The sequence below is a fragment of the Borostomias antarcticus genome (assembly GCF_949987555.1).
Source record: "Borostomias antarcticus genome assembly, chromosome: 24".
NCBI lineage: Eukaryota > Metazoa > Chordata > Actinopteri > Stomiiformes > Stomiidae > Borostomias > Borostomias antarcticus.
This window is the reverse complement of record NC_140257.1, coordinates 2,530,997-2,553,069: the sequence shown is the minus strand read 5'-3', so window position 1 is coordinate 2,553,069 and position 22,073 is coordinate 2,530,997. Positions and strand designations below refer to the sequence as shown.

The 22,073-nt window shown below is 51.2% G+C and overlaps 1 protein-coding gene across 3 annotated transcripts; it reads left to right on the top strand.

Moving 5' to 3' along the window:
• The first annotated feature begins 1,096 nt into the window (after nucleotides 1-1,096).
• On the top strand, nucleotides 1,097-20,183 carry LOC311325301 (WW domain-containing adapter protein with coiled-coil-like). Of its 3 annotated transcripts, none has more exons than XM_084457973.1 (13): nucleotides 1,097-1,173; nucleotides 1,410-1,443; nucleotides 2,059-2,257; nucleotides 3,114-3,205; nucleotides 4,317-4,432; nucleotides 5,195-5,292; nucleotides 7,303-7,572; nucleotides 8,941-9,063; nucleotides 9,606-9,757; nucleotides 16,855-16,952; nucleotides 17,170-17,368; nucleotides 17,535-17,662; nucleotides 18,021-20,183. In XM_084457973.1, exons 1-13 carry the CDS (start codon nucleotides 1,133-1,135, stop codon nucleotides 18,088-18,090), a joined length of 1,620 nt encoding a protein of 539 aa, XP_084314099.1. In that variant the 5' UTR covers nucleotides 1,097-1,132; the 3' UTR covers nucleotides 18,091-20,183. The 3 variants fall into 3 exon arrangements, with proteins under 3 accessions (XP_084314099.1, XP_084314098.1, XP_084314097.1); XM_084457972.1 differs by having other exon boundaries at nucleotides 9,606-9,865; nucleotides 17,173-17,368; XM_084457971.1 differs by having other exon boundaries at nucleotides 9,606-9,865.
• The last annotated feature ends 1,890 nt before the right edge of the window (nucleotides 20,184-22,073 follow it).

Sequence of the window (22,073 nt, the reverse complement as noted above, 5' to 3'; positions counted from 1 at the left end):
ACTGATGGACAGCAGACAGAGTTTTTTTTATTTTTATAAATCTTTATTAATCAAGGTACAAAACAGTACAAATTAGCAACAATCAATCAATACAAAGAATGAAATAAAACAAATTAAAAAATAATACAAGAGCCAGGGTACATATATCAAGCCTTTCACACAAACAAATCAAAGGAGGTGCACAAACTCACTGTCTTCGTAGCCTTATTATTGGAGGAAAAAATAGTCTTTATGTATTGTTTGGTTTCATTTTCTAGAATTTTGAACAGGGGTTTAGAGTTAGTAAATTTGGATTTGTGAATGTGAAATTTTGCTAAAAGAACTATTAGGTTAATAATATTATATTCTTTGGTTTTACTGCCAATATCTTTAATGAAACCAAACAAAACATTCTCTAGACATAGAGTGAAATCAGGGTTGGACAGCAGACAGATAGTGATGAGGATGCGGAGGATGCTGATGTAGGATGATGCTGATGTAGGATGATGCTGATGCGGGATGATGCTGATGTAGGATGATGCTGATGTAGGATGATGCTGATGCAGGATGATGCTGATGTAGGATGATGCTGATGTAGGATGAGGATGATGCTGATGTAGGATGATGCTGATGTAGGATGAGGATGCTGATGTAGGATGATGCTGATGCAGGATGATGCTGATGTAGGATGATGCTGATGTAGGATGCGGATGATGCTGATGTAGGATGATGCTGATGCAGGATGATGCTGATGCAGGATGATGCTGATGTAGGATGATGCTGCTGTAGGATGATGCTGATGCAGGATGATTGACACACCTGTTCCCATCCTCCTCCTCTTTGCGACTCTTTTCAACATGGGTGTATCCCGGAAGTAGCTGGTTCTGAACGTAGAGGCGGGGTTCCCAGTGCTACGTCCCCCAGAGCCTCCAGAGCCTCTCCAGCCCGGCCTCACTACCCCGACAACCTGCACTTTAGACCAATACACGATGATCCCACTTGGGCTTTCAACATAGAAAGCCATCGTCCGGACCAAGCAGCTAGCTAGCCAGCTTCAGACCAGAGACAGCCTTGTCCCGTCGAGCTAAAGCCCAGTTCACCCTCACACCCTCACACCCTCACACACACCCTCACACACATCAACACGGCTTTGATGGTGATGCATGCGAGGAAACAACCAAGACTCAGCGATGGGTAAGCTTCCCTCCACAACCCACTTGAGACGCTGGGCTGAGCCACGTAGCATCATGCTAGCTAGCTATGCTAACCCGAGCTAACGGCTAGCCTAGCCATGCTAGCTACGTTAGCTCTCTTGTGATTAGCATGCTAGCTAGCTAACGTAGGTATCTTGCTTGGCTATTATATCTTTTTTTTTATAGTTACAAATGTGTGGTACCGTGTGATTAATAAGTACTGTTGTATAATTTCAGGAGCAACGACCGAAGGGACTCGCAATCCTACCAGGTAACGGTATGTCTAGTTAGTTGTTGCCTAGCAGCGCTAGCTAACCGTGTAAGCGAGCTAGCTGAATCCGGGCTCCGGCTATCTGCTGGAACGTTCCAGTTACCGTGATAAAATACAAACGGAAATACCAGGTTTATCCCTTTTAAAGCGAATAATCCTGGTTTTAACATGTTAGTATCGCCGGTAGGCTACTGTTATACACGAATACCTCACGTACAACTTGTTTTTGTGTAACTTACAGCTAAATGAATGATTCAGTTCCAGGGACTAGGCTGAGCCGGGGGTTAGCAGGCTAGCTGTGAAGACAGACAGGCCCAACTCGGAAGAGTATTATTATTACTGGATTATTATTTATTAGGGTATCTAATCTAGCTAGGTATAATGTCAATAGCCGTTATTGAAGCCAGCTAGCTAACTTTACAGGCCCTCTTTTGTGTTGATGCTCAAATGTTTGGAATTCAAGTTCCTGTTTCATAGTGACAGAATCCTCCATTGTGAAATAATCATCCAGACATCTCCTTTAATCTCCATACTGCCAGATTTCTACTCATCTAAACCACCAGTTGTATTCTGAGATGTGACATTGTTGACTAATCTTACTTTCTGTTTGGACAGACCCATAAGTCTCAACCCAAGAGCCAGTCTGCCACCCTTCACCGTCATGAGAAGCTGCGAGACGGGTCCTCGGACCCCGCTCCGCCCTACAAGATGCTCCGGCGCTCGGAGGAGAGTCCCGTCAGCAGACACGGCAGCGACGGCGCCGGACACGGCAAGGCTAAGACATCACACACGCTCAGCAGGGTCAAAGATGGCGGTGAGTCCCGGCAGAAGCTTGTCTTCATACCTCACATAGAAACACAAGATTTCCATGTCCATAGGTGGACTTAGACACTGGAGAAAGTGGATACGTTTGTGAAGATCCCTGATTCGGTGGTCTCATGGTACCCAGTCTTTTAGACGGTCGCTTATGGTCACTTATGGTCACTTATGGTCACTTCCTCATGCTTTGAGACCTTTCCACCATCAGTGTACCGGCTAGTTAGAATAGAACAGAGGAATAGGCTCTGTGCACCAGCTTCACTACTTCCTGAAAGTCACTTGGCATCTTTATTTCCTGTCCAATATGATTGGATTAAGTGATTAATCAGGTGTGCTCTGGGTCTGCCGCACACCTGATTAATCACTTAAGCCAATCATATAGAACAGGAAATAAAGATGCCAGGTGACTTTCAGGAAGTAGTGGAGCTGGTGCACAGAGCCTATTGGAGTTCTTGTCATCGCTGGTCCTTACAGTATCTTATCAGTGATAATCACTGATATCCTCATTCCAGTCCTAGGTACTCAGATAGACATTTAAAGGCTCCCAAACTGGCAATTTATTATACCATCTGCAGTCTAGAAGTCTTATCAGTATCATCCTAATCTACTTACTCCCTCCGATCATGGGTGACTGTCAGTGTCCATGATGTAGGCAGTGCAATTAAATAACATTCAAGTATACAGTTGTGCACAGTGTTGAATTGTTTGGGTGTTGTGAGGTGTTGGTTGAAGTGTGCAGGTGCACCGTAGCGCAGGTGTTCAGTAGCGTTGGGAGCTTGCAATACGTCCTGCTATCCAGTCTCCTGACCACGTCACAAAAAAACAAAGTGCTGTGTTGTGATTGGTTGCAGGGACCAACAACTCCCCACAGGAGAACTCGCACAACAACAGCTCCCATCCCAGCTCTGATTCACACTCCAATCAGAGCAAGTCTTCAGACAGGGTAAGACTCTTACCACATCATCATCATCATCTTCATCTATTCACCCGTGGTCGCACGAATGCTTGAACTTCGGGCCATTAACCGTAATGTTGCTCACTGGTTCGAATTCTGACCCAAATTACTAAAAAAGTGGGACAGATGCTTAGAGTAAGACTACTGACCTAAACTACTGACATTTTGAATGTCTTGTCTTCTCTCTCCCTTTTTCTCTTGTTTTTCTCTCCATCTCTCCCCTTTCCCCCTCTCTCTCTCCCCCTGCTCCCCCTCTGTCTCTCCCCTCTTTCCCCCTTCCTCTCCCCTCTCTCCCCTGCTCCCCCTCTCTGTCTCTCCCCTCTCTCCCCCCTCTCTCCCCTGCTCCCCCTCTGTCTCTCCCCTGCTCCCCCCTCTCTCTCCCCTCTCTCCCCCTGCTCCCCCTCTCTGTCTCTCCCCTCTCTCCCCCCTCTCTCTCCCCTCTCTCCCCCTGCTCCCCCTCTCTGTCTCTCCCCTCTCTCCCCCCCTCTCTCTCCCCTCTCTCCCCTGCTCCCCCTCTGTCTCTCCCCTGCTCCCCCCTCTCTCTCCCCTCTCTCCCCTGCTCCCCCCTCTCTCTCCCCTCTCTCCCCTCTCTCCCCTGCTCCCCCTCTCTCTCTCTCCCCTCTCTCCCCTCTCTCCCCCTCTCTGTCTCTCCCCTCTCTCCCCCTCTCTGTCTCTCCCCTCTCTCCCCCTCTCTGTCTCTCCCCTCTCTCCCCCTCTCTGTCTCTCCCCTCTCTCCCCCCCTCTGTCTCTCCCCTCTCTCCCCCTCTCTGTCTCTCCCCTCTCTCCCCCCCTCTGTCTCTCCCCTCTCTCCCCCTCTCTGTCTCTCCCCTCTCTCCCCCTCTGTCTCTCCCCCTGCTCCCCCTCTCTGTCTCTCCCCCTCTCTCCCCTCTCTCCCCTCTCTCCCCCTCTCTGTCTCTCTCCCCTGCTCCCCCTGCTCCCCCTCTCTCTCTCCCCTCTCTCCCCCTCTGTCTCTCCCCTCTCTCCCCTCTCTCCCCTCTCTCCCCCTCTCTGTCTCTCTCCCCTGCTCCCCCTGCTCCCCCTCTCTCTCTCCCCTCTCTCCCCCCCTCTCTCTCCCCTCTCTCCCCTCTCCCTCCCTCAGCCTCATGAGCCAGCAGATGACTGGTCAGAGCACATCAGCTCGTCTGGGAAGAAGTATTACTACAACTGCAGAACGGAGGTGTCTCAGTGGGAGAAGCCCAAGGACCTGCTGGAGAGGTAGGCCTCCTGCTCTCCCCCCTCTGGGGGCAAACTCAGTCCCTCTCTCCTTCCTCCCTGCTCTCCCCTCTCTGGGGGCAAACTCAGTCCCTCTCTCCTTCCTCCCTGCTCTCCCCTCTCTGGGGGCAAACTCAGTCCCTCTCTCCTTCCTGCCTTTCACTAAATGGCCAATGTAAAACGACTGGGTTGGTAGCAGCTGTGGAGAGGACCTTGTCCTGTCATGTTAGACTAGGGATTGTGTTTAATCCTGTCCAATTTGGATGCTGACCTGGGTGTGTGTTTAATCCTGTCCAACTTGGACGCTGACCTGGGTGTGTGTTTAATCCTGTCCAACTTGGATGCTGACCTGGGTGTGTGTTTAATCCTGTCCAACTTGGATGCTGACCTGGGTGTGTGTTTAATCCTGTCTAACTTGGACACTGACCTGGGTGTGTGTTTAATCCTGTCCAATTTGGATGCTGACCTGGGTGTGTGTTTAATCCTGTCCAACTTGGATGCTGACCTGGGTGTGTGTTTAATCCTGTCTAACTTGGACACTGACCTGGGTGTGTGTTTAATCCTGTCCAATTTGGACACTGACCTGGGTGTGTGTTTAATCCTGTCCAACTTGGACACTGACCTGGGTGTGTGTTTAATCCTGTCCAATTTGGATGCTGACCTGGGTGTGTGTTTAATCCTGTCCATCTTGGACACTGACCTGGGTGTGTGTTTAATCCTGTCCAACTTGGACGCTGACCTGGGTGTGTGTTTAATCCTGTCCAGAGAGCAGAGACAGAAGGACCCTACCAAGATGGCGTCCAACAGTTTCCCCAAGGACCGTGACTACAGACGAGAGGCCTTGCAGGATGCAGCTACAGCAAGTAAGTGTTGAGAGACCAGCTGGATGTTTAGGAAGTGTTGAGAGACCAGGAAGTGTTGAGAGACCAGCTGGATGTTTAGGAAGTGTTGAGAGACCAGCTGGATGTTTAGGAAGTGTTGAGAGACCAGCTGGATGTTTAGGAAGTGTTGAGAGACCAGCTGGATGTTTAGGAAGTGTTGAGAGACCAGCTGGATGCTTAAGAAGTGTTGAGAGACCAGCTGGATGTTTACGAAGTGTTGAGAGACCAGCTGGATGTTTAGGAAGTGTTGAGAGACCAGCTGGGTGTTTAGGAAGTGTTGAGAGAGCAGCTGGATGTTTAGGAAGTGTTGAGAGACCAGCTGGATGTTTAGGAAGTGTTGAGAGACCAGCTGGATGTCTAGGAAGTGTTGATAGACCAGCTGGATGTTTAGGAAGTGTTGAGAGACCAGCTGGATGTTTAGGAAGTGTTGAGAGACCAGCTGGATGTTTAGGAAGCGTTGAGAGACCAGCTGGATGTTTAGGAAGTGTTGAGAGACCAGCTGGATGTTTAGGAAGTGTTGAGAGACCAGGCTGGATGTTTAGGAAGTGTTGAGAGAACAGCTGGATGTTGAGGAAGTGTTGAGAGACCAGCTGGAGGTTTAGGAAGTGTTGAGAGACCAGCTGGATGTTTAGGAAGTGTTTAGAGACCAGCTGGATGTTTAGGAAGTGTTGAGAGACCAGGCTGGATGTTTAGGAAGTGTTGAGAGACCAGCTGGATGTTTAGGAAGTGTTGAGAGACCAGCTGGATGTTTAGGAAGTGTTGAGAGACCAGCTGGATGTTTAGGAAGTGTTGAGAGACCAGCTGGATGTTTAGGAAGTGTTGAGAGACCAGCTGGATGTTTAGGAAGTGTTGAGTGTTGCTGGTTGTTTAGGAAGTGTTGAGAGACCAGCTGGATGTTTAGGAAGTGTTGAGAGACCAGGCTGGATGTTTAGGAAGTGTTGAGAGACCAGCTGGATGTTTAGGAAGTGTTGAGAGACCAGGAAGTGTTGAGAGACCAGCTGGATGTTTAGGAAGTGTTGAGAGACCAGCTGGATGTTTAGGAAGTGTTGAGAGACCAGCTGGATGTTGAGGAAGTGTTGAGAGACCAGCTGGATGTTGAGGAAGTGTTGAGAGACCAGCTGGATGTTTAGGAAGTGTTGAGAGACCAGGCTGGATGTTTAGGAAGTGTTGAGAGACCAGGCTGGATGTTTAGGAAGTGTTGAGAGACCAGCTGGATGTTTAGGAAGTGTTGAGAGACCAGGCTGGATGTTTAGGAAGTGTTGAGAGACCAGCTGGATGTTTAGGAAGTGTTGAGAGACCAGCTGGATGTTTAGGAAGTGTTGAGAGACCAGCTGGATGTTTAGGAAGTGTTGAGACCAGGCTGGATGTTTAGGAAGTGTTGAGAGACCAGCTGGATGTTTAGGAAGTGTTGAGAGACCAGCTGGATGTTTAGGAAGTGTTGAGAGACCAGCTGGATGTTTAGGAAGTGTTGAGAGACCAGGAAGTGTTGAGAGACCAGGAAGTGTTGAGAGACCAGCTGGATGTTCAGAAAGTGTTGAGAGACCAGCTGGATGTTTAGGAAGTGTTGAGAGACCAGCTAGATGTCTAGGAAGTGTTGAGAGACCAGCTGGATGTCTAGGAAGTGTTGAGAGACCAGCTGGATGTTTAGGAAGTGTTGAGAGACCAGCTGGATGTTTAGGAAGTGTTGAGAGAACAGCTGGATGTTTAGGAAGTGTTGAGAGACCAGCTGGATGTTTGGGAAGTGTTGAGAGACCAGGCTGGATGTCTAGGAAGTGTTGAGAGACCAGCTGGATGTCTAGGAAGTGTTGAGAGACCAGCTGGATGTCTAGGAAGTGTTGAGAGACCAGCTGGATGTTTAGGAAGTGTTGAGAGACCAGCTGGATGTTTAGGAAGTGTTGAGAGACCAGCTGGATGTTTAGGAAGTGTTGAGAGACCAGCTGGATGTTTAGGAAGAGTCTCTTGCCTAGTCTTGTTCTCTCTGCCTGTCCACAGAGAGCTCTTCAGGAGACAAGCCTTCCTCCCACTCCGGCCCTTCCCAGTCGTCGTCCTCCTCATCCTCCGCTCCTCAGAGCCTGAACCCGGCCCCTGGCCCCGCCCCCTCCACCTCCTCCTCCTCCTCCTCCACGGCCCAGGCGTCCCCGGCGGTCCAGGCCCCGCCCTCGGCCCTCCAGGACCCCGCCCTCCTGCGCCAGCTGCTCCCGGCGCTGCAGGCCACGCTGCAGATGAGCAACGGCAGCATGGACATGGCCAAGATCCAGGAGGGTGAGAGAGAGAGAGAGAGAGAGGCGGTCGCCATGGAAACCCTAGCGCTAGCAGACAGAGGCGGGCGCACGCACGCCCGGAACACGTTGGTAGAGATGCTGACTCATAGGAAGATAGCTGTGCCCCGACGAAGGTACTATCTGCCCCAAAAACTGCTTTAAATTGATGAAAGCAAATATAGTGCGTTTTCATTTTTACACCAGCGGCTTACTTCTACAGTCTGGCTCTGCCCTCGTAGGGATTATGCCAATTTAAATAGAATAGAAAGCTTATTTGTAACAAGTACGGGTACAGGTACATTGGAATTCTTGTAATCGCTTTTCCTTACAGTATCTTATCAGCGCTAATCACTTCCTCATTCCAGTCCTAGGTACTCAGATAGACATTTAATGTTTCCCATTATTGAGCCTTAAGCCCCACGACAAGTTTCAAGGACCTGTTCATTACTCTGGGAGTGTAAACCTCTCTCCTCCCTTGCAGTAGACACATCACTCATCTAGCGTGCTCGAAATCACTGACTTCCTGTGTGAGAGGGCCTCATCTTAGATCAGAGAGAACACATGACCAGAACCAAACCAACTAGAAAAGACAGCGAAGGATTCCAGGGCTGCGTTCCGAATCGCATACTTCTAATACTTACTACCAGTACCTACTACAGCTGCCCTTAGAAAGTATGTACTTTGCAAGCAGTAGGCATCCAATTGGAACATACTACCTTGTCATAACATTGCGTCGCTGTCCATAACGCGACATTCGTCTACAGCTGTCACGACTCACACATGTGACGCACATTTCCGCTGCGCACAGGATTGTGGGCCAGAAAAGCCAGAAAAGCCTGCTGGCTTGCATACTGCAAAATACGACCGGATGTAGTAGGACATCCTGGTATTTTTGCCATACTGCATGTGGCATACTATGTATTGGGACATACTACATCCTGTTTTGGCATACTATATAGTAGGGTAGTATGCGATTCAGAACGCAGCCCAGGCCTCAGGAAAGTGAGGAAATCCTTCATTCTGGTTTCGAGTGGACCTTTAATCTTCTCAGCGAGGCGATGGGGGCTCTGTTATCTGCTATAGGGAAGAAGGGAGGATGAGGTTGTCAGTGCTGAGTTTCGACCTGATTAGATCATTGATTATATTCCCTGTCTATCATGCATTTTTGGACGTAACGTGACTTCTCTGATGTGGCTTCATTGTATAACGCTGCTCATGAAAAGCACTGACACTAACCAAACTCTCTCTCTCTCTCTCTCTCTCGCTTTCTCTGTGTGTGTGTGTGTGTGTGTGTGCGCGCGGTGTGTGTGTGCGGTGTGTGTGTGTGTGTGTGTGTGTGGTGTGCGGTGTGTGTGTCCCTCTCCTCCAGTCCTGGCCGCTGCTGTCACCCAAGCTTCTCTGCAGTCTATGCTTCATAAACTCCTCACTGCTGGACCGTCTGCTTTCAACATGGCTGCTCTGCTTTCCCAAGCTGCCCAGCACTCCAACCAAGGTATGGACCTGCTGCCACACCTCTCCGTTCACACCTCTCCTACCTCCGTTCTCTCTCTTTCTCTATCCGGTCTTTCTCCTCACTCATCCCCACGTCTCTCCTCCTCACCCCACGTCTCTCCTCCTCTCCTCACATGTCTCTTTTCGTCTCCCCCTCCTCCCCCCGCTCTCCTCTCCTCTCTTATTGATGATGCTCTGATCTGCCTATTGTTGATCATCTCAGAAGAACGGTTGACTCTGGTAGAACTGACACCACAAGTCGTTTCCTCACCAGTCATCCTGTGTACTGTCTGCACCAGATCTATCCAAGTAGCTGTTGTTGTTATGCTTTATTCAGATTCCCTGTTGATGCGTTGGGCAGACATCCCCACAGTAGCGTTCTCGTTGGCTCTCTGAATGCTGGAGATGTGGAAGGCGTGGGCCGTCTCAGAGTGGCTGTGCTGTTGAAAGAGCGTATCTCGTCCTCCGTCTCCGTCTCACTCCTCCCTGTGTCCACCTCTCTCTCTCTCTCTCTCTCTCTCTCTCTCTCTCTCCCTCCCCCAGCCCAGCCGCCCAGCCAGTCTCCCCTGTCGCTGACCTCGGACGCCACGTCTCCCCGCCCGTACGTCTCGCCACGCAACGGCACGCCGCAGACCAGCCTGCTGGCCCACAAGCCCCTGCTCAGCATGACCCCTGGCTCCTCCTCCCAGGCGCGGGTGAGCATGACCCCTGGCTCCTCCTCCCAGGCGCGGGTGAGCATGACCCCTGGCTCCTCCTCCCAGGCGCGGGTGAGCATGACCCCTGGCTCCTCCTCCCAGGCGCGGGTGAGCATGACCCCTGGCTCCTCCTCCCAGCCGAGGGTGAGCATGACCCCTGGCTCCTCCTCCCAGCCGCGGGTGAGCATGAGCCCTGGCTCCTCCTCCCAGGCGAGGGTGAGCGCTCCACACAGTTCAGTTTGGGCTGATCCCCGAGGGGCTGGAGAGACATGGGGTGACTGGCTGGCTGGCTGGCTGGCTGGCTGGCTGGTTGACTGGCTGGCTGGCTGGCTGGTTGACTGACTGACTGGCTGACTGACTGACTGACTGACTGACTGACTGGCTGGCTGACTGACTGACTGACTGGTTGGCTGACTGACTGACTGACTGACTGGCTGGTTGACTGGCTGACTGGCTGGTTGACTGGCTGACTGACTGGTTGACTGACTGGCTGGCTGGTTGACTGGCTGACTGGCTGGTTGACTGGCTGACTGGCTGGTTGACTGGCTGACTGGCTGGTTGACTGGCTGACTGACTGGCTGGTTGACTGGCTGACTGGCTGGTTGACTGGCTGACTGACTGGCTGGTTGACTGACTGACTGGTTGGTTGACTGGCTGACTGGCTGGTTGACTGACTGGCTGGCTGACTGACTGACTGGCTGGTTGACTGACTGACTGGCTGGTTGACTGACTGACTGGCTGGTTTACTGACTGGTTGACTGACTGACTGGCTGGTTGACTGACTGGCTGGTTGACTGACTGGCTGGTTGACTGACTGACTGACTGACTGGCTGGTTGACTGGCTGACTGATTGGCTGTGATCCGCAGCATGGGTGTGTATTTTGCTTTCCAACGGTGTAAAATCTGTTTGCAACTCCCAATATCGGACCTGCCTGACAAGTCGACTCACCCAAGTTAGTCTGTGAGCCAAGAACTGTAAATTAACACACAGGTTTCATTTGTAGTTGTGTTTTTCGACTTGCTAGACGTCTCTAGTTCATAGATTGGCATGATAACCATTGCAGACTGGTAGTTTGGTGGTAATTATCGTGCGTTAAATATGTGAACCCCCTAGAGTGGAAACCTGAGGATTGCGTATAGAGCATTTTGGGTGTTATGGGGCTTGGAAAAGCCAACGGCATGTTTATTGTTCTGTATATCCAAGCGTGAGTGGGAGGGTGGGGAGGAGCAGTCGTATTAAGATACTCTGGCTGTCCCCGGACACCCGGCTCTCTGGCTGGGCCTGGTTCTCTGGCTTCTCTCCCCGGAGGCCTGGATCCAGCCTGGAGGCCTAGTTCTCTCGCTTCTCCCCCATCCTGCCTGGTTCCCTGGCTGGGCCTGGAGCCCCGGTCCTCTGGCTTCTCCCCCATTCAGCCTGGTTCCCTGGCTGGGCCTGGAGCCCCAGTCCTCTGGCTTCTCCCCCATCCAGCCTGGTTCCCTGGCTGGGCCTGGAGCCCCGGTCCTCTGGCTTCTCTACCATCCAGCCAGGTTCTTCATTCAGACTGGATGAATGAATGGTTCTACACTCACATGGTACTTTATTAGGTGCACCTGTTCAATTGCTTGTTAACACAAATAGCTAATCAGCCAATCACATGGCAGCAACTCATTGCATTTAGGCATGTAGACATGGTGAAGATGACTTGCTGAAGTTCCAACTGAGGATCAGAATGGCGAAGAAGGGGATTAAGTGACTTTGAACATGGCATGGTTGTTGGGGCCAGACGTCCTGTAGTATTTCAGGAACTCCTGACCTACTAGGATTTTCACGCACAACCATCTCTAGGGGTTACAGAGAATGGTCCGAAAAAGAGAAAATATCCAGTGAACGGCAGATGTGTGGACGAAAATGCCTTGTTGATGTCAGGAGAATGGGCAGACTGGTTTGAGACGATAGAAAGGCAACAGTAACTCAAATAACCACTCTTTACAACCAAGGTATGCAGAATACCATCTCTGAACGCACAACACGTCAAACCTTGAAGCAGATGGGCTGCAGCAGCAGAAGACCTCACCGGGTGCCACTCCTGTCAGCTAAGAACAGGAAACTGAGGCTTCAATTCACACAGGCTCACCAAAATTGTACAATAGAAGATTGGAAAAAACTTGCCTGGTCTGATGAGTCTCGATTTCAGCTGCGACATTCAGATGGTAGAGTCGGAATGGCGTAAACAACATGAAAGCATGGATCCATCCTGCCTTGTATCAACGGTTCAGGCTGGTGGTGGTGGTGTAATGGTGTGGAGGATATTTTCTTGGCACACTTTGGGCCCCTTTGTACCAATTGAGCTTTATTTAAACGCCACAGCCTACCTGAGTATTGTTGCTGACCATGTCCGTCTCTTCATGTCCACAGTGTACCCATCTTCTGATGGCTACTTCCAACAGGATCATGCACCGTGTCACAAAGCTCAAATCATCTCAAACTGGTTTTCAACATGATAATGAGTTCATTGTACTCCAATGGTCACCAGATCTCAACTCAACAGAGCTCCTTTGGGATGTGGTGGAACGAGAGATTTGCATCGTGGATGTGCAGCCGACAAATCTGCAGTGATGCTTTCATGTCAATATGAACCAGAATCTCTGAGGAATGTTTCCAACACCTTGTTGAATCTATGCCACGAAGAATTAAGGCAGTTCAGGTCTAACCCGGTACTAGCAAGGTGTCCCTAATAAAGTAGCCGGTGAGTGTATGTCTGGCCCTCGATCCAGCCTGGATGTACTGGGTTCTTCCCCTTCCAGCCAGGAGCCCTGTTTCAGCCTGGAGGCCATGTTTTCCCCCCTCTCCTCCATCCAGCTAAGTTCTTAGATCCAGGTTGGATGATTGTCTCAGCCCCGGAGCCCTGGTTCTCTGCCTGGCCCTCGATCCAGCCTGGAGGCTTGTACCTTTCCCTTCTCCATCCAGCTTGGAGCCCTCAAGGCTGTGTTCCCTTAACCTCGTGAGACCATCCTGATCTCGCAAGCTCACTTTCAGTTTGCCTCCACAGAACAGTCTGGACTTACCTCTATCTCAAAGCATTATTCTCAAATGATTATTCTTGTTTTGACCGGCCCAGTCAGGGGTGATTTGACTGCTGTTTTGCACCCCAGTAGAACGTAGCCCCTGAGTGGTTCCCATAGCAAAACAGTCTCCCGAAACAACGAGCAGTAACTTTAACGTTAGTGGTATAAACACAGCCATAAGTGCTGTATTGCAGAAATACTCAATAACAACAATTAAATAAGAACAAGGCCGAATCCCATTTCTCACTTGTACCCCTACCCCTTGCCCCTAGGAACAGAACAGTGTCATGCGTTAGTGGGTTGAAATCTTCCACTATGAAATGGGACACCCCTTCTAGGCCGACGTCATCAGTAGGTCCTCTAGTCTAATTTGCCGGTCTGCATGGAGTGGTAACAAGTGCAGCAACTTCCTTGGTGGACTAGTTACATTTTGAGTGTCACTCATATAGCCTACTATCAAAGGGGGCAAATGTGACATGGAAATATGTCAAAATGCGGGACGGTCATGCACAAATCAGCCTTAAATTAATGTTGTTGGCTAAAACATAACAGCATGCCAATAGTGATTTTTTGTTAGGCTATGCTTGTTATAAAGAAAAGGTCTATTATTGAAACGTTATTAAACGTTGGTTATCATCGTTTTTGAATCTTTATTAACAAAGAAAATACTAGTCCGCATTTGTGCTGCTTTTGCTCTGAGACCGATTGTCCGCCTAATGTTAGCCCACCAAAAACGGACCATGACATAGACATTAGAGCCAGCAGCAGATTTCTAAACCATTTGCCGAGATAAGGCTGTTGTCGGCAGTGTATCATGAGCGCTGACCGCCCAGTCATCTTGATGGCTTGCTAGCTCTGAAAACGTCCTTACCCCTACACTTGACACCCTCGAGGATCGGGATGACCCTACCCCTAAACTTGAACACGCAAAATTAAGTGTTGGGGGTAAGGGGTAGGGCCAAGGGGTGAATTGGAATTCAGCCCAAGAGTAGGCTATGCACGGAGTTTCTCGGAGGAAAAGACGTTTTTGTTGTTCTTCCGACTGGATTTGGCAAAAGTTTTATTATGATGATTGGCTGAAGGAGTTAGTCTGTCAAGGCAAGTACTCCCGGCCACAATAATCGTTGGAGATGGGGGGGGGGGGGGGGAGGCCAGACTGATCTGCAGAGAGAAACTGAATCTGAGCTCACTAGATCAGGATGGTCTCACGAGGCTAGTGTCCCCTCCCTTCTCCTCCATCCAGCCTGGTGCCCCTGGGTCTCTCCCTCCACCTCCATTCAGCTGGGGGCCTGCCCCCCCCCCCTCCCTTCAGCCTGGTTCCCTGTTCAGGCTTCCAGCCTGACCTAGCCCCGAAGCCTGGTTCCCCTAACTGTTCTCTGCCTGCTCCTCCATCCGGCCTGGAGGCCTGGAAGCTAGCTTTCTCCCCTATGCAGTCTGGTTCCCTCTGCGGGCTCCCAGCCTGACCTAGCCCTGGAGCCCTGGTTCTCTGCCTGACTCTCGATCCAGCCTGGTTCCCCTAACCCCGAGCTTCTGGGGCTGAGATGGGCTGGAAGCCCTGGAGGCCTGGATCTCTGCCTGCTCCCCCATCTAGTCTGGCTTTCTGGCTGGGCCTAATTCTCTGGCTTCTCCACCATCCAGGCTGGATGAATGACTTGGCCCCGGAACCCTGGTTCATTCCCTTCTCCATCCAGGCAGACTTCGCCCTGCGGCCCTGGTTCTATACCTGGCCCTTGATCCATCCTGGAGGTGATGTGTTCTCCCCTTTCTCCCACATCCAGCCTGGAGCCCTGGAGCAGCCTGGAGCCCTGTTTTTTTCTGCCCACTCCTCCATCCATCCTGGAGGCCTGGTTCTCTGGCTTCTGCCCCATCCAGCCAGGTTGCCCGAGCGGGCTTCCAGCCTGACTCGGTCTCGGAGCCCTGGTTCTCTCCCTTCTTTACTCCTCCATCCAGCAAAGGTCTTCGATTCTGATTCTGATTCTAGGCTGGATGACTGACTAGGCCCAAGAACCCTGGTTCTCTGCCTGGCCCCGATCCAGCCTGGAGTATCTTAATACTGTACTAATATAATACTATTATGGGACTGACTGTTAGTCTGGTGGCCTCAACTCAACTGTGCAGACATGAGACAGGAGGCTGAGCTCAGCTGCTGCTGTCCATGAGGTAGACTGTGAGGCATTGATGGATGCTCAGAAGTGGCTGGCTGGCTATGCTTTTATCTTCTTTCACTGTCCTGTCTCTGCACTGTCCCAGCTGGGCCCCAGGGTTGAGGTAACGACCTTGAATGGCCTGTATATGCCAGCCAAGACCTGGCTGTGCTGTCCAGGGTGCTGAACGCCTGGAAGGGCCGTGACCTGGCCACACTGTCCAGGGTGCTGAACGCCTGGAAGGGCCGTGACCTCGCCACACTGTCCAGGGTGCTGAACGCCTGGAAGGGCTGTGACCTGGCCACACTGTCCAGGGTGCTGAACGCCTGGAAGGGCCGTGACCTGGCCACACTGTCCAGGGTGCTGAACGCCTGGAAGGGCTGTGACCTGGCCACACTGTCCAGGGTGCTGAACGCCTGGAAGGGCCGTGACCTGGCCACACTGTCCAGGGTGCTGAACTCCTGGAAGGGCCGTGACCTGGCCACACTGTCCAGGGTGCTGAACTCCTGGAAGGGCCGTGACCTGGCCACACTGTCCAGGGTGCTGAACGCCTGGAAGGGCCGTGACCTGGCCACACTGTCCAGGGTGCTGAACTCCTGGAAGGGCCGTGACCTGGCCACACTGTCCAGGGTGCTGAACTCCTGGAAGGGCCATGACCTGGCCACACTGTCCAGGGTGCTGAACCAGGGAGCGGGGTCTGTGCGTCTCCGTGGACCATCGGGGCGCAGCCGCAGGAGAGGTGTGCGTCCTGGTGGCAGCCTTGTGTCCACCCATGGCAAAGAGGGTGCCACAACGTATATAGGAATAAGAAAATGGCAACTAGAATCAGCCCACCCATTTTATACCCACAAGTGGCCTGTCTCATGTCGTATCCCCTTGTCTTTGCCAAACGCGTGAGCACACTAGAGCGCTGTCGATGCTCTATGGATGTTTTTATAGGTATAGGTACTGCATTTGTAATGCGCTCCCCATCCAGTTGTTACACTGGCCCGGAGCGCAGCCTATCCAGTTGTTACACTGGCCCGGAGCGCAGCCCATCCAGTCGTTACACTGGCCCGGAGCGCAGCCCGAGGGCAGAACGAAAGGGAGAGGAAAGATTGCACAAAAAGGGAGGACAGAACACAAGGACAGTCTAGCACTCAAACACACAGTGTGGGGGGAAAAACTCACACACACAACTCTCACACAACACAACAGCAAGTGAACCTAGGAGTCGTTATGGTGAACAAATGGGTTTTTAATAATCCTTTAAAGGTCCCTACAGTGGGAGCAGACTTGATGTGAATGGGGAGCTTGTTCCACAGTTTCGGAGCCAACACAGCAAAGGCGCGATCTCCCAGCCTAACTGTGTTGGACCGTGGAGGTCTCAGACACATTTGGTCGTCCGACCCGAGTCCCTGCGAGCTGGAGGTTTTGACCAGTAAATCCATGATGTAGGCTGGGGCATGTAGGTCAAATAGTGAAATGATAAAACAATAATACCATGTCGGCATCGTTTTCTTAAATAGGTAGGCCTATGCGTTGTTTTCAAAATTCAAATTCTACGGAATCTTTTTTCTGTATCTGCACCGTCTGTCCAGTGTTAGAACTCTCCACCATCATCATCAAGACACCAAATAATACAAATCAATTTGGGGTTAATTTTGATGAGGTCCAAGGATTTTGCCTATTTCTCTGCTTGCAACTTGTTTATGGAGAACAGTGGCAATGTGGGTCAAGACGTATCTGGCGATAGCCCTCGTCTTTATGTGTTATTGGGAGGGTTTTGAGTCTGTTAGTGAAGGGAAATATCATGCCTGTAACACGACTACTAGAGATGGCCTCCATCAGAACTTCACACTAGTCTGTCGCCTGCGTTGCCGAGCGGGACGTGTTGTGTGACGGAGGTTTTGCTCTCCCCTGTCTCAGGCCAACGCCTCGTCAGCGAAGGCCGGAGCAGCTCTGTCCTCCCAGCCCCCGGTAGAGAAGAGGCCAGAGGACCCCCGGATTCTGCAGCACCCCCGGAGGTACACTTCCTGGTTCAACACTTCCTCGTTCACACAGACCAGAGCACCATGACATCAAATTGTAGTAAATAGGAAGTGCACACATGCGGACGTACATATGCATACGTCGTCGTCGCAAATGAAAACGGCAGCATTTTGAAGTGACCCTGTGCCTCCTGAATGTTGCGTAATCCTGACTGACCCCCCCCCCCCCCTGGTCTCTGTCCCCGCCCCCCAGCAGTTCCTCCCCAGGACCAAACCACGTGTCGGGGGGCAGCGGCGCAGCTGGAGGCCTTCCTAACCCCCCCGGGGCTGGCGGCTCCTCGTCAGGCCAGACCCCCGGCCAGGGCTCCTTCACCCCCACCCTGGCGGCCTACTTCGATGAGACCCTGATCCGGCACGTCCAGGGCTGGCCAGCCGAGCACATGGAGAAACAGGTGGGACTACCACAGATGACGAGGGACGTTTTTTGAGACGAGGATTTCCTCTCGTCGTCGTCGTCCATTTCTTAGGGCCCATTCTGGTTGTAGGGTTGTAGTTAGCATGTGTGACTCTGTTGTAGGCGAGTAGAAGGGATCCTGTTGACCTCCCCTCTCCCCCCAGGCGTCGCGCCTGCGCGAGGACGCCCACAACATGGGCAGCCTGTACATGTCCGAGATCTGCACCGAGCTGAAGAACCTGCGCTCCCTCGTCAGGGTGTGTGAGATCCAGGCCACGCTCAGGGAACAGAGGTGAGGGCAGCGCACACACACACACACTCACACACTCTCGCACACACACACAGACACACGCACGCACACACACACTCTCTCACACACACACACACACACACACACACACACACACTCTCGCACACACACACACACACACACAGACACGCACGCACACACACACACACTCTCTCACACACACACACACACACTCTCACGCGCGCACACAAACACTCTCACACGGACACACACACACTCTCTCACACACACGCACCCACACACACACACACACACACACAGACCTGTATATGTGTATATATATCTATATTTGATTCCCAGGCACAAGAACACAAGCATGATTTCCTCCCCCTCCTCCCAGGATCCTGTTCCTGAGGCAGCAGAGCAAGGAGCTGGACAAGCTGAAGAACCAGAACTCCTACATGGTGTGAGAGTCTGAGGACAGTCCTGAGGAGAGAGCCTGTCTGGGCTGGGACACACACACACACACACACACACACACACACACACACACACACACACACACACACACACAGACAGACAGAGACACCCCTTTAGGCTGCCGGCAACAGGCTGCGCGTCCCTCAGAGCCCAGGCCCCGGCTCTCCCTCCCTGGCCCGGTCCGGAGCGGAGGGGTCAGGGGAAGGGCGGAGCGCCGGTCTGGGTCTGCTCGGGGGGGGGGCCTTACCCCCACAGCCACGCCCACCACCACTCCAGCTCCACCTCCAGCCCCAGCCCCCTCCCCCAGTATAGAGCTCTGTACTAGGCGTGTCCATGTTGTAAATTGTTCCGTGAAAACTGAAGCAGCAGTCTGGAAGAACGTTCCGGATGGAGGTTGGCCGGGCTGTACGTGTGCAGCCATACCTAGTGGACCCCGGGAAAAGAGAGACACTGCTACTCTCTCATCTCTCCCTCTGTCGCTCTCTCTCTCTCTCTCTCGTTCTCTCTCTCTCGTTCTCTCCCTCACCCGGAGGAGAACTCTACCTCTGCTTAGTCCTCTGATCCTCTGAGTCAAACGACGACCTGCCTGACTGCTGGACAGGGCTCGTTGTTCTGGAGGGGTTGGGAACGGTTAAAGAGGCGTTCTCTTGGTTTCTCCTGTCCCGTCGCTTGTGCCTCTGCTTGTCAGGAAGGCGGGTTTAGTTTGGCCAGTTGACATCTTCATTTGACGTGTCAAGAGTGACCAAAGTGGATTCAAGAATCTCGAAACCCCAGATGAATGGATTCCTGTCAAACTCCGCCTGAAAGCGCCTGATCTTTCTGGAGTTCCCCCCCCCCCAGAGACTGTTAAATGAATCTCCTCACATAGGAGTTGAGAATTTACCAGTTGAGGATGACATTAACCCAAGATTTGTGTCTGGGAGCAAGCAGCAGTGACGTCCGACCCCAGGACTGGAGAGATCTCTCCCCTAGCTCTCCCAGTCTGAGCTTAGCGAGTGATTGGTCCAGCCCAAGCTGCCTCGTCACTGGTCCATTGTATTCTGTGGCCCAAAAGCCAACCATACAGACTTCCTTCATGCAGCGAAGCAACACGGCTCTAATTAAGGTTGTCAGGAGACGATGGAACCAATGGAATAGTCCCGAAGGTGCTGACTCTGCATGAGAGACGAGCTAAATATCTGGAAGATCTACAGGACACAGGTCACAAGGACACAGGTCACAAGGACACTTCACACGCTTCATCGTTTTTGCTCCTCTGCTACTTTGCTTTTGTCTTCTAAGTTTGTGGTCAATATTTTTTTGTTACTGTCTTAAAGTCGGTGAGTATTTCATTCCTTCTCTGGCGGTCTCTCCAGAGGCTGCTGTGAGAAATATTGTAAAGGGTTGTCAGTTTCAACACAGTCGTGTAAACTTAAATTATTATTGCACATTGATTGCGTCCTTGTGAAGATGGAGACTTATTCGCTTATTCTTTTTTGATGATGAACTCACCTTTTCTCTCCGGACTGCGGCAGCCGAGGCTGCTGCAGTAGCACTAGTCTCTAACGAACTCTGTAGTCGACGTTTGCTAACTTTTTATAGGGTTCATGATGAAATGATGTACTTTTTATATGGAAATGTTCACATAGAAGTGCTTTTCTTTCTCTTCCACGGCCACAGAACCATAGCTCTGCTACACTCTTAGAACAAAAGAGTGAATGTAGAACCATCTGTAACGTCAGAACCATAGCTCTGCTACACTCTTAGAACAAAAGAGTGAATGCAGAACCATCTGTACCGTCAGTGGAGCCCTCTGAAATAAAGGCTCACGATGAAACCCATTTCGGGACAGAAAGAACCGGTTAGGTTTCCAAATGGCACCGTAAGAACCTGAAGTGTTCTGTCTGGACTGGAACCTTTCCTACCTGTCAAGTTTCTGTCTGGGAGGTTTTTCAGAGGATGCTTACCGATGGTTCTATATGCCACTCCTGTTTTTTTTTTTTGTTTTTTTTTTGTTTTTTTTTTGTTTTTTTTTTTGGAGTGTAGTCTCTGATGGGCAGGCCTGGTGGACCACGTCCTGTTTCTCTGTAGAGGACTGAGTGAGCCCACATCCTGTTTCTCTGTAGAGGACTGAGTGAGCCCAACCAGGCCTGGTGGACCACGTTCTGTTTCCCTGTAGAGGACTGAGTGAGCCCAACCAGGCCTGGTGGACCACGTTCTGTTTCCCTGTAGAGGACTGAGTGAGCCCAACCAGGCCTGGTGGACCACGTCCTGTTTCCCTGTAGAGGACTGAGTGAGCCCAACCAGGCCTGGTGGACCACGTTCTGTTTCCCTGTAGAGGACTGAGTGAGCCAAACCAGGCCTGGTGGACCACGTTCTGTTTCTCTGTAGAGGACTGAGTGAGCCCAACCAGGCCTGGTGGACTAGTTCTGTTTCTCTGTAGAGGACTGAGTGAGCCCAACCAGGCCTGGTGGACTAGTTCTGTTTCCCTGTAGAGGACTGAGTGAGCCCAGCCGCGAGCAGCGCCGTCAGGCTAGTGGACCGGCTGCCTGTAGACTAGTCAGCGCCCCTCCTGGTTCAGTGACGGAGAGGGGCTGTGTCAATTCATCAATGTAAACAGTTAGCAGCAGATATAGGGGAGGAATTGAGGTTTTTGTGGAGTGGAGGGGAGGCATTGCTTTGTATATTATTTCATAAAAGTATATGAGAATAAAATAAATATTCTACCACACCTCTTGTGATCTTTCTTCTGATGCCTTTGTGTTTTCTTGCCAGTGGCAAGTGTCCTGTAAAATGCCCCAGTTGCCCGTTAAAACTTTAAAACCTGTTAAACGTTAAAAACTGTTAAAACTTGTGAGTTTGAACTATTGAAAGTATTGGGGATATGTGTTGTGCAGTGTGATGGCCATGAATGGTATGTATTGCCCTGTGTTACCACTCATTGGCCACCAGATGGCAGTGTTTAGCCGGCTGTCACAACCTTCTCTTGAGGGATCGACCTGTTCTCCGCGGACCACAAAAGCAATGTGTCCCTGTCATGGTTAGTTGACCTCTGAAACCTCTGACGGACCGTTTTCTCACAAGATGGATGAATGTAGGCTACACATGCACAGCGTATGCCTGCTCTTACACACTTCGCTAAATGCCACAAATGAATGCAGGACCATTACATCAGACAACACTCATAAAGAGCCTCTACGGTATTGATGGAGCTTATTTGACCAGCCAGGCATCTCAGCTGCGCACATTTAGCTGTACTGTTCATCTACACATCACACACTGGGATTCAGTTCTGAGGACCACTGCCCTTGCTAAGAGAACGGACCAGCTTGAGAAGTTGATACCATTTTATTTGGTTAAATCTTACTTTGAAAGGCCTGTCCAGAATTACATTACATTACAGTCATTTAGCAGACGCTTTTATCCAAAGCGACTAACAATAATTGCATTTAACGTAGGAAGAGCCAATGTACTACTACTTGCCAGAACTCACAATTACACAATTACGAAAGACCTCGTGATTTTCTCATGGGCAGGTGACGGTTAATTCCTGGGTCAATTCTGGAGGTTGCTGACCACCACCCATGTTCCCCTTAGGGTGATCATGGTCTTAGAGTCCTAGAGCTGGGGTAAGCTGACCACCAGGACACCTGTGGAGCCAGATGAAGGAACCAGATGAAGGAACCAGCCCAAATATCTACAACACTCTTTTTAAATAGTGTGTGCACCTTATCAGGGGAAGGCTGATCACATGACACTGGAGTTCTAGTCCAAGTGGTCATATCTCTGGAGTAAGTGGAGAATGGTGTAGTCTGGTTGAGTGTTCACCCGCGGAAGAGGGCACAGCTCGATCAACCGGGGGGGTGTACAGACTGACCAACAGATGGCTTAAGGGTTTACAACCCGTCACCTTCATAGCAGAGAACGTATACACACTCCAAACTGCCACAGAGCTAGAACAGCAGTCATGAACAGGCAAGGGGCCTTACAGTAC

Bases quoted from the DNA above. Each gene is read 5' to 3' on its own strand.
- LOC311325301 (XM_084457971.1), top strand. From the start codon at position 1,133: ATGGTGATGCATGCGAGGAAACAACCAAGACTCAGCGATGG. The intron at 1,444-2,058 runs GTAACGGTATGT...CTGTTTGGACAG, and splicing joins GGGACTCGCAATCCTACCAG to ACCCATAAGTCTCAACCCAA. The intron at 17,369-17,534 runs GTGGGACTACCA...CTCTCCCCCCAG, and splicing joins CCGAGCACATGGAGAAACAG to GCGTCGCGCCTGCGCGAGGA.